Below are 12518 nucleotides of genomic sequence, written 5' to 3' on the forward strand. Positions count from 1 at the left end.
CCAAGTAATGCAACAATCAGAACGACTGAAATCAACATAACTTCTGCACTTTCAAGTCCATAAAATGATGTGAAAACTGCACACTGATTTCATGCGACTCATCTGTGCTTACATACTTTAATCTTTTCAGAAGCTGAAAATATCTTTTTGAAATTGGAGTGAAGGTGACAGTTAAGTACAGTGCAGCAGTGATTCCCAACCAGCAGTGCCTGCAACCCAGGGGAGAGATTTGCAGTTGCTACGGGGGGTACATGAGAAAAGGAGTAGCTCAACTACAGTGGATAAAAAAATAAATAAAAGATGCATACAGAAAAAAGATGAAAATCTTACAGTGTTCTGGTTAGAAAAAGGTTCAACTTAGCCAAATGTGCACAGGGAGTTTTTGAGCTGTTCAGCTGGTGACAAATTGTCGACTCTTGAATTAATACACACCCTACTCAGATAATGTGACCAGTGCACAGACACTCCTTTGACGAGTCACAAAAAAAGATCACCGTAAACTGCAGCTTTATTCACATGACATGATGCCACAGAGAACAAAAAGAACACGAGAACGGGCAATTGGTTGCTGAATGTCACAGTCGGACACTATTTGTTGCCTCAGACAGCTCTGGATTGACGTGTCTGAAACATGATCCTGTCTCTCAAAATGCCCATCAACTTCACCGAGTCCTTCAAGAAGAGCAGAACAACAATATACAGCACTAACAACCTCGATAACACTCAGCATAGCAGATGTGTGTCTAATTATTGACTTTCCTATGATAACTATGATTTGATTCTTGGATTTTGTAAATCTACATGTTGATGACACCTGAACACCGTTGCAACTGACAGAATATTAAAGCTAAGTCGGCTACAAAAAGGTCAAAATGCTTAAAAGCCTTAACTAAATGTATTGCTTTTAACAATTTAGGGTACTTTCAGCTATTACTCTTTGCTGAAAGTCGACATTTTCAATCATTTCTGTATTTATGCAAATATAATTAGGCTAAACATGTCACAGAACGGGGGTTTGAATCCAGGGTGCAGGCACTCACTAACAGGCAAAGTCTGTCAGGTTGCAAAGATTCCTTTATTAACAACGAAGCAGAGCCTAACACAGGCAAAGTAATCAGGAGCTAAGGGGGACTGAGAAACCAAACCATGCTAACAAAACTAAGGATTCAGCAAAACTAATAATAAGCTCAAAGAAAAAAACTCAAGCACAGACAGAACCAAAAATTCCAAAATGCACAAACTAAACCAAACCCACTAATCGGCCAGACTCTCAGACACAGGTATAACTAGAAGTGGGGATAGCAGGCTGGAACAAAGAGGAGCCGACTCTGACGGCTCAACAGACAGGCCCAGGCGATCAGACAGACCAGCAGGCACGTGTAGCTGATGCTACGATCTGGCCAGGAGTGCAGGAGTGAGCTGGGCTATATCCAGTGCCGAATAATGCCATGCAGCTGTGCTCCTCTTGCAGCTGTCTCCAATGAGCTCGGATTACCTCTCCAGTCAGGTGTGCAGCACTGAGGTGTGCAGGCAGAGGAGGGGAAAGGCAGGCAGAAGTGAGGGAAAGGGAAAAGAGAAAAAGAGAAGTGAGGAGAAAAGGAAGTAGAGAGGGAGGAAAAGAAGGAGAAGAGGGGAGAGAAGAAGAAAGGAAGGGAGGCCAGGCAGGAACTGTGACAAAACAGTTGACTAAAAGTAATGGATATTCAACTGCAAAAGCTAAAAGACAATCAGTTTACATAATTGACTAAAAGTCACAGATAAATGATTGAAACTTCCAGCTCTTGGATACTTCAAGTGTAGCAGCAGATGAATGCAAACCTGACCAAACCAACCTGAACCACACAAGTCATCGTGTTTGGATGCTGCAACACCCAAAAAGACAATAAAACTGTGCCTCAACAACAAGTCCTGCACGACTGAAAGACATCAATGACTGTACTGAATGTAACAGGCTTGCCTACAGGAATAAGAACCAAGTGCATGACTGAGGGAGCTGAACCTAAATCTCAGCGCAAAGACAATACTAGAAACCCATGGAGAAAGATTTCTGTGCAAATAATGAGCAGAGACCGTGAGCCACTATGAAGCCTATTACAAATACGACTCCCACTTGGAAAGCACTGCACACAACAGATGACACTGCAATAACAAATGACTTGAACAATTTCTCCATTAGGTTTGATGGTGTGATTTCTCTCTAGAACGTGACGGTGTCGTTACCACCAGAATAATTGATTAGAGTCTTCCAAGGACAGACGCTGGCCTCTGGGAAGATTTTTTTTTTTGAAAGACTGAACATCAATAGAGAACCAAGTGCTGCTCGTATCTCAGCTGTGCTTTCGTAGATGAACACAGAGGAACATACACTAGCTTAATTTCTGTCTTTCAAAGCCGTTGATTCATGTACAGTTGGATCTCTGCGGAAAAAATCAATCATTAAAAAGGACTGTTCAACCAGCAGCTTTGACCTCTATTGTAATGACATATCTGGAGAAACTGATGGCGTGGAAGCTGCAGTCAAGCAGAAATCTATTTTCTTATCTGTTAAACTGTGAAGATGGACATGGCACGGATGATACAATATTAATGAGGACACTTCTTATTTGGCAACATCTTCAAAACCCCAAAGCCTACACCAGACCAGACTGATGTTTTTAGGCTTCAGCTCTGATTTTAATACCCTGCAGCCACACGTCAGATGTTTGTTAACCCATATATTGTAACGTGGTATTCAAATTTTTAACCAACGTGACTCAGTAGAGCCAGGTGAACCAGATATTATGTAAACCTTAAGTCATCAGCACAGGTGTTTTTCGTGGGTGTGTGAGTTCCCCTATTCTGCTCACATTCTTACAAATGATTGTCCTTCCAGTCCTCCAACATTTTTATTGGAAAGTTGGTATTTTTTCTGCAATCTTTGGACAAATGGATAAAGATACACATCTGACTAGTTTGGAGGTTAAAGACAGAATGCAGACAAATCTCCACTTGTAGTTAGTAAAACTACTCCTTAAAAAACTTCTACATATTGACTGTAAACTCTCTAGGAAAGTCCTTGTGCACTCTGTATGCACCGCTATCCAACAGCAACCCTACTCCCTGCAAATACTCAAAGTTTTCTGAGGCTGCACAGAGGGTACTAGTGCTATTTTATGCTGTGATATAGAGCGTATTACGTGATGGAACCTCCGCCTGGCTGGGTGACCTCGCAGTTAAGTTAAAACCACAAATAGAGTGATCCACACAGCAGTAAAACTGATGAGGGTGAGGGAGCGTCTCTCCCTCAAGATGCCCTTTGAGAGTTAAACAGGCTGGCGAATTTACTGCCGACTCCTCCCGTGTCCTGCATTCAGAGTGAACTGCTCCCATCAGGCGGATGCTGTAGGGTTCCAATTAAATATGGGAAAAGATACCACTTGAATATGTGAAACTCTTTCATCCTATCGGTGGATCTCCTAAACTCAGTACTTAAGCTGGTGTGAAATGAGGCTGTGTCTCATACGTTGTGGGATTCACTTTATGTCTGTTGCTGCACTAAAATGTCGGTATTTTTGAGGAAGACTTTATGTCTAAGACCCATCAGGGCCAACTAAAGCAATCATGAATCTTGAAGCATCGACAGTACAACTGAAAAACATTCTACTAACATCAACATGTGTACAGTTAACTGCGTTTAATAACATTCATTTCAAAATCACTTCAGACAAACACATCCGGAAAATGACAAGTGTTAAGGGGGAACTCCATTTAACAGGACATTGGGGAATAAACGACAAAAACTGCTTTACAGTCTGGCTAAAGTGAGGAAAAGGCCTTAATCACGACAAAAATCTCAGGTTAAAAATGAAAATTGAACCCACAATGAAGCAGAGAACTGTAGCCACATCAGAGCTGAGGGCAGATATATTCACACATCAACCAGCCAAACTAAAAAAAATCTTCCACTGCATCAGTTCACAGAGGCTACTTGATGCTAATTAAACCCTTCTTTGTCTTCACCTCGTCACTCTCTGTGTGCACAAGGTGTGTATTTACATTCAAGCTATGCTCATAAACATTCACAAAACATGGGGGCAAAGCAACACAATCTTGACATAAATCATCCCGCGGGTGGCCACCGTGGAAATGACATTTTGTATTAAATATATTTCAATTACAGCTCCCCTACAGCACCGGCTAATTTCTGTGAGGATTGTTCTATTTGTGCAGCAAGTTTCATGTCACTCAGACTAACGGCGTAGGAGTTGAGACCGTTCAAACGGTGAAAATTTAACCTTTAAATTATAGCACCCATTAAGGCAATTTAGAGGTCCCTTTTAAACATAGGACACAGTGTGAAAACGCACCGAGCTTTCAAGTTTCATCAAAATAACAGCAGTAATGCATTATGCTTTCCACACAGCCACTTCACTTCACTTTTGCACCTTCTCCTTCTATTTGCTCAAAAGCTGCTTCACCACTTGCACTCTTTAAAACTATTTCAACTCAATAAATGTGTTTGGTTTGTTTCATTTAACCTCCTGCCTGTTGCTTCTTCCTCCTCATCCATAATAGTGGTCAAGCTTATTCCCCTGCACCTCCGGAGAGCGGTGGTAGCTGCTGTAAAATTTAAACCCATTACAGGAACATGTCCTGCAGCCAAAAAGAAAGTTCTGAGGTCCCGATTTTGGCTGCATGAGCTTGACAAGAAATTCAGGCTGATGACACAGTCACTGCTTTAAAAAAATCCAACACAGAAGTGTGTTTTTATATGTAATACCTCAAGATCAAACAGTGTCAGCTACAAAAAAAAAAAAAAAAAAAATCGCACTGGTGCCATGAAGATCACAGGCAGAAATAAGGAGACAGGCCTCAGGACATGCTGCTTTTATATCCCCTGCCAGATACCTCAAGTGTATCTTTTAAAGTGTCTATGGCTGTAATACTGATTTCATATTTGTCCTTCAGTTTTGTTGTGATGTCTGTACATTACAATGAACCCGATTATGTCTGTTTTGTCTCCTGGGGGAGCTGTCTGTCTTCATTATTTAAAAAAATACATACATTGTGGTGTATGTTTTTGTACACAGGAATAAGCTACAGTGAGTCTACAGTATAAGTGTGAGAACTGGGGATGAGGGGGTGTTATATAAGATGCCTACATGGGGGGAATCAGTGTACTGGCTGTTCAAACAGAACTCCTCAGCCTACAGGGACTCACTGCGCAAAGGCACAGCTCATCAAGTCAATATCTCACACACATATGTCCCTTTAATAGGCGTGATTCCTGAAAGGGGTCCTTGGAGATCATTGCTCATTGTTTAGGCTATTTACAAACCATGGTGGTATTATTATTAACCCAGATCTGACAGGAGTTTGAATAATTCAAAAATGAATAATTAATTTGATGTTGTTTATCTTCAGATTTTTTCCCCTCTTCAAATGATACAAAAGTCTTTCAGGAGATAAAATATTCAGTGGCCTCGGCTGTGCTCTCAAAGCTCGTGTCCATGCTGGGGGTCTGGATGCCCGCCGCCCCTCTGGGATCCTTCAGTAGAGGGATGTATGTGTCGCTGTGACAGGAGTGCATGGTGTTGTCCCAGACACCCGCACCGCAAACATGTTTATGGGCGCCGGGTGCTGCCTTCAGCTCGCCGTCGCCGGTGCGCAGCGCCATCAGCTCGATCTCATGCTTGGCCGCAGTCTCCAGCACCTGTTGCTTGTTGTAGAACAGGACAAAATTGTTGATGATGGGGTGTATCGGCAGGGCGATGGCGATGACTCCGCACAGAAAGCTGATGGCCGCGTTACACCGACCCAAAGTGGTTTTGGGGTAAACGTCTCCATAGCCCACTGTGGTCATGGTGATCACAGCCCACCAGAACGACTGCGGGATGCTGGTGAACAGTGTGTCCGGGTGGTTCTGCTCCATAGTGTAGCCCAGTGCGGAGAAAAGAAACACCCCGACGCCCATGTACATGAGGAGCAGTCCGAGCTCTTTGAAGCTGCTCTTCAGGGCAGATGTGAGGGTCTGGAGTCCAGAAGAATGGCGTGCCAGCTTGAAAATGCGCGCAATGCGCATTATGCGTAAAGCCTGCACCGCCTGCTGCACATTAGCCAGCTCCATCACTCCTGCGCCGAAGGAGGTCAAGATGAGCACCACAAAGAAGGGCATGATCGCCATGAAGTCGATGATGTTCATAAAGGCGAGCACAAATTTGATTTTATTCGGAGAGGAGATCAGACGTAGGAGGTATTCGATGGTGAACCAGCCGATGCACAGCGTCTCGATGACCTCCAGAGTTGGGTGCTCCGTCAGGTTGCCCTCCGAGTCCTCCACCTGCAGGTCGGGGATGGTCCCGACGCACATCACCACAGAGGAGATGAGGATGAAGATGAAAGAAACTATAGCGATGATGTGCGCCGGCATCGAGGACTCCGGCTTCTCCATCAGCCTCCAGAGGCACATCTGGAAGCGCTGCCAGCCTCCTGCAGACGGATCTCCCTCCCGGTCCACCAGGATAGTTCTCACTTTCTCTGCAATCTCCGCAAGTTCATCCTCCACCTCTTTCAGGTGGCATTTACAACACTCATCCAAGAAATCCGAGTCGATTTTCCAGAACTCCATCTCCTTCATGAAACAAATTGGGCAGATGCCTCTCTTCATGTGAATCTCTCCATAATAATACAACTCAATTATGCACTTAAAGGCTTCAGGGTCTCTGTCAAAATAAAATTCTCCTGTGTCGGGGTCGTAGTCGTCACATAGTGAGGATATTTCTTCTGAAGACTTGAGTGAACAGTCCACCAGTTCTGCCAGCCGAGTGTCCGGGTAGCGATTCAACACGTCTCCATACAGCACCTGTTTCACTCCGCCGATGTTCACCACGATCTCCGTCTCCTCGCTGGCCTCGGAGCCGTTACAGTCCGCATACCGAGTTTTCTGCATTCCCCACATTGTGTTAACAAGTCCGAGAAAAACAGCCCAACTAATCAAGATTTCCAAAGGAACCGTTCACTGACAAAGTGGACGCAAGTCACCAGAAGCTCTGGCGCTGTGCGTAAAACCTCCAGAATGTTCTAAACTCCGTGTTTTAGCCGAAAAAATCAAGATGTTTGCTCAGAAGTGACTGCAGCGTCAAGTCTTCTCACTTCCACCCAGCCGCGTTTGGCAGTGAACAGTGCGCCTGTGCGCTCAGAGAAAGTTGGCATTGAAGCGCGCGTAATGTCAAATAAGTCGCAAACAAGCCAAGACTTCCGCTAGTGCGTTTCAAAATAAAATGCTTACCGATATTTTCAGGATTGATAAAGTGCACCACTACGCTTTAAAGTAAAATTGAAGTCTAAAAAAGCTTTACATGGAAACATATGAATACGTAATTGGCTATTTAATATTAAAAGTTGGTCTTTGTGCAACCAAAATAAAAGCTGTGTCCATATTTGTGATAAAGTGGGTGAGAACTCAATTTTTTTTCTCCCCACCTGTCCCTCGACATTTTCATATTAAGCCTAATAAAATACTGTTTTCTGTTTGGGTAATTTGCTTTAATTTAACTTTGCTAGTGTAACACTGCAGTACAAACTACAACAGCTTTGTTTGTTTAAATATTATGTTACAGTTTACATCCATCATATGAAGGGTTAATGGAAAACATCATTAATCAGTTTCAGTTATAATTTGTTAAGTTACAGGTGAAATGTGGTTTAACTGTTTGTTCAAACTTACCTTTCTTTGTTCCTTTGTTCTGACTCTCCATGCAGGACCAGTGTTTAGGACGGGCCGCCCAGCACTTCCTGGATTTATGGGATTGGTGAGTGCCATCACTGGACCAGACCAAGTGGAGGGCTTTTTCCTTCTTTGATGAATGTCTCTTCTGTATTAAAAGGCATCAGTCAGTTGTCACTTCAGATATTTAGCTCTAATGGACACATTTAGAAATACCAATGAGTTTGTAGTGTGTGCAGTGATGTTTTTGTAGTTTTGTTTGCATCAGCGTTCTAGAGTTGGTCACCGTGCTGTTTGATGGTATAGCTGAAGTGATGAAGATGTGAATGAGCACTATATATAAGAAGTAGAGCGTTTGTTCTCTGGAGAGAGGTGAGACTGTGCTGCCAAAATGTGCCTTTTTGAGTAGCCGTGAGTTCATTTTGAAATTATTTTTCCTTGTAAATTATTTTCTTGCATCATGTTATCACTTTAAACCTCACATGTATGGAGAAGCACTGCAAAATAAAAATAAAAACTTTTTGGCACACAAGAAGTCTGCTGAATCTGCCTGCCCACCACCTTCCTTGATCTTTTGACCAGAACACTCTACAGTAATCTCAACATGAAGTCAAACACGTTTATGGTGAGTGTTGGACTCTCACCATTGACTCCAGTTCTGTCCTGTAATTTTCATGGACAAGATATAAAGGTAACTTGCTGCCCTTTCGTAGCAAAAGGAACCAAGTAAGGTGGTTCTGATATCTGATTAGGATGGCTACAGGACGTGTCTTTTTGCAGGTTTTCCTGGTAACTGGGAGGAGACCCCAGGGTAGACCGAGAACTCACTGGAGGGATTACATATCTCATCCGACCTAGGAAGGCTTCAGGATACTACAGCAGACCCCAGATGTGTGGAAAATGTTGAATTGATGCTAGCACTATATTCGCTATACAGCTCATCCATCCATCCATTATCTGTACACCCTTTAATCCTCATTAGGGTCGCAGGAGGCTGGAGCCTATCCCAACTGACTTAAGGCAAAGGCAGGGGACATACTGGACAGGTCACCAATCTATCACAGGGCTACAGACAGAGACAAACAAGTATATTCACACCTACAGACAATTTAGAATCATCAATTAACCTCAGCATGTTTTTGTACTGTGGGAGGAAGCCAGAGCACCCAGAGAAAACCCATGCATGCACATGGAGAACATGCAAACTCCACGCTGAAAGATCCCAAGCCCAAGCCGACACATGAACCAGAGATCTTCAAGCTGCAAGGCAACAGTGCTAACCACTGAGTCACTATGGAGCCCAACACAGTACATCTACCTCTTTTAAATATGTGGTTATTTAACCATCAAAAACTTTAAACAACCTCAACAACACAGAGTGATTTAAGTTAAACTGGTTTTAAGATGCTCAGTAGTTACTGTCACTTTCTATTGTACCTGACTAAATAACAAGGCCTATGAATGATGAGAATACAGCAAATGCAAAAAAAGAAATTGTGAATGAATCCATCCATAATTATTATTACATTAGGCCTAAAGCTAAAATCCATTGTTATTCATCCATTAAACTCTCAATGACCCCAAGTGGCGCCATCGTCTGGCCAGTCCATGCTTTTATTTTTTTACCATTTCCGGTCATGCTATTTGCTCCTGTGCAGGCATTGACGCAGTGCAGTGCACCCAGGCGCAGCTCATCATAAATCTCGACGGCATGAGATGAATGGAAAAGTAGCAAACGGGTGAATCGGGGATACTTTCTCTGCTGGGTTTCTGCTGGAGCCTAAAGAAAACAGAGGCTTTAATGTGTCGATTATCTGCTGGTAGAAACACATCCTTAACCTGAATCAGCCCTTTACAACAGGTCTTTATCCAAGGATGGTGATGGATCCATTTTGAATTCATCATCATGTAACTGTGACGACAACAACACACCCTTTCTAGTTATTAATGACTTCATCCGAGGGTGAATATAGACTCTGTGGCTGATTCACTATTGTAAAAATGTATGTCATTTGAATTTACTTAGAAAGAATGGGAATTAAAGTCGGTAGAAAAATGGTAATTTCCTGGGGTTTTGTTGTATTATCACACTATTTACATATCACAATCATTTTGCAGAATATGTAGTTTTTGAATAAGATTCGCTACAACTTGCATTTTCAGGGCATGTGGATTGTTCTGAAGAAACCAACACTGACTGATAAACAGCCTGACTGGCCTTCAGCTGCTTCATGTCTTATTGTTTGTTTCCCCCTAGTGACACAATCTTCACACTACAGCAGCCTGGGGGTCGCTTTTTTCTCGAACTCATGGTGCAACCCACAGAGAAGATAAAGCTCTTAATAAAAGATTAAGAAAACAATGTCGACTCAGTGTCCTCAATTCTTATAGCAAAAAACTGAATCTATAGTAATTCCTGCACAGTTTTTGCAATTTTCTGGACCGAATGACCTTCAGTTCTTAAATTAATGACAGACCGTCATTTCTCTTTACTTAGCTGATTGGTTCTTACCATAATATGGAGTCTAACAGTTGTCAAATAGTGCTGTCACCAGTGTGCCAACCTGACTGCTGCACAACACAGCTGATGGTCCCAACATCGTTAAGGCAAGAAACTCCACAAATTAACCTTGACGAGGCACACCTGTGAAGTGAAAACCATTTCAGGTGACTGAGAGAATGCCAAAGGTTTTCAAAGCTGTCATCAAGCAAAGGGTGGTTACTTTGAGGAATATAAAACATATTGTTACATGTTACAATACAGAAAGTAGTAAAAATAAAGAAAAACATTGAATGAGAAGGTGTGTCCAAACTTTTGACAAGTAATATGTTTACACCTAGATTCACCAACAGGTCTCTATTAAGAGCTTACACTAAAAATAAAATCCTCCACGTCCATGGTATCCCAGCTGCTAGGACTGTGATGAGTATTATAGGTTTTGAAGTCACTATTGCTGGACTAAAAAGTTTCTCAGCTGTTCCTGGTTCTTCAAGTGTCATTGTTAAGAGGCAGATACTGAAAATAGCACAATATTTAATGCATAACTGATCCACTGACAATAAAGCTGTAAACTGTATAAATCCTCCCACTTCTGCAGGAAGGACAGCTGAAACATCAGACACTTAACAATGAACAATGTTGTCATTAACATTTCAGTTATTATTGTTATTAATATTCGTATTGTGTGCAACATTTCACTTCCATGTGCAATACTGTACTATTTAATTGCTTCCATATCATTGCCAGTATTGCTTCTTAATTTTTAATTCTTGTTTTATTTTAACTTACTCATTTTTATTTTTGCTAATGTAGTCCCCATTGCTATTCTATAAGGCAGCATGTTTAATCTCTGTAACAAGAATTTACTTCAGGACCATTGAAGTTCTGCTTAAAAGTGTATTTTCTGCACTAAAAACTATTAGTTTAAAAAAATAAAAATCTGGCATAAAGGATGCCAGAAAAATTAAAAATGGTGGAATTCAGTAATGTTTAAAAACTGCAAAAGTAACAACAAATATCCGTAAAATTCAGTTTTTTTATCTAAATACAGCAAAATTGGATGTTTTTATAATCATGCATTATAAAAAAAAAACATATTACTATTTGTAAAAACATAGATGTTTGATGTGAACATTATTTACAGTTTTGTCCTGTTTTGTTTTTTGTTTTGTTTTATTTAAAATTAGAGTGAAAATTAATGCTTTCTATGATTTTCCTAAATACTCAAATCTGTAAAATAACTGTTAAAAAAATCATACATTGTAAAATAACAAATTACTATAGTATATTATAAGCAGTAATTTGGAAAATCATCATGTAAACAGATCCTTTTTTGACATTAAATTGTTGAGATATATATATATATATATATATATATATATATATATATATATATATATATATATATATATATATATATACATACACACATATATACATATATATATAAAGTAAAACTGTACAGACTAAGCAAATTATTATTTATAAAAATACAGATTTTGCACAAAGAAATTATTTACACTTTGATCTGTTTTCCTTCAATTAGAACTGAAGAGAAGATCACAGAATCACAGAAAAATACTTTTATTCTGTGATGTTACTAGTTTTTATCTGTGGTTTACCAAAACAAATGGAAGAGGGTTTAAAAATAATAATAAATTGTTCAAAATTACACTGTCTAAAAACTTTTTAAGTGGCTATTTTCTTAAAGTGTGGACATCAGTTGGCTCTTTGTTTCTCAGTATGTTTATCTGCCTAACCACCTTATGAAGAAGTATTTTTTTCAAGTGAGGTATAGTGGTCTTACATCTTCCACCATAGAAAAGTATGGTGACTTATCTGTTTAAAAAATCATTCATTTATTTTGAAAACTGGAAAATAACTATGAAAATCAGCCAATGAAGGGGCCAATAAAATACATTTAAAAAATAAAATTAATTAATGTTGAAAAAAATATAAAAATATATGAAAAAATAGACAATAACAGTAAATACCTGTAAAAATAAAATAAAATAAATATTTTAAGGCTCGGTTAAAATGTCTGGTCACACTTTGTAAAAGAACGGACTACCATTTTTTAAAATACAGATGCTTCATGCAGACATTATTTACAGTTGTGGCCTGTATAATAATAGTTAATGTGTAAGTTAATACTTTCTTCCATGATTTTTACCGATTAATATCTGTAATTGACCAAAATAGGGATAAAAGGGGCAAATTGTTCAATTAATCAAAATTTTACAAACTTTTCAAAATGTCCAATGTTTTTTGCACTGTGGGCTGATTGTTTTTTAACTTATGTGTGTGATTTAT

General features: G+C 40.1%; 1 protein-coding gene across 1 annotated transcript; it reads right to left on the reverse strand.

Annotated features, from left to right (window-relative positions):
* Positions 1 to 3658: 3658 nt before the first annotated feature.
* Positions 3659 to 7185, reverse strand: LOC110948043 (potassium voltage-gated channel subfamily F member 1-like). Its single transcript, XM_022189418.2, has one exon. It carries the CDS (start codon positions 6935 to 6937, stop codon positions 5438 to 5440), a length of 1500 nt encoding a protein of 499 aa, XP_022045110.1. The 5' UTR covers positions 6938 to 7185; the 3' UTR covers positions 3659 to 5437.
* Between the last annotated feature and the right edge of the window lie 5333 nt (positions 7186 to 12518).

This window comes from Acanthochromis polyacanthus, chromosome 16 (assembly GCF_021347895.1).
Source record: "Acanthochromis polyacanthus isolate Apoly-LR-REF ecotype Palm Island chromosome 16, KAUST_Apoly_ChrSc, whole genome shotgun sequence".
Taxonomy (NCBI): Eukaryota; Metazoa; Chordata; class Actinopteri; family Pomacentridae; genus Acanthochromis; species Acanthochromis polyacanthus.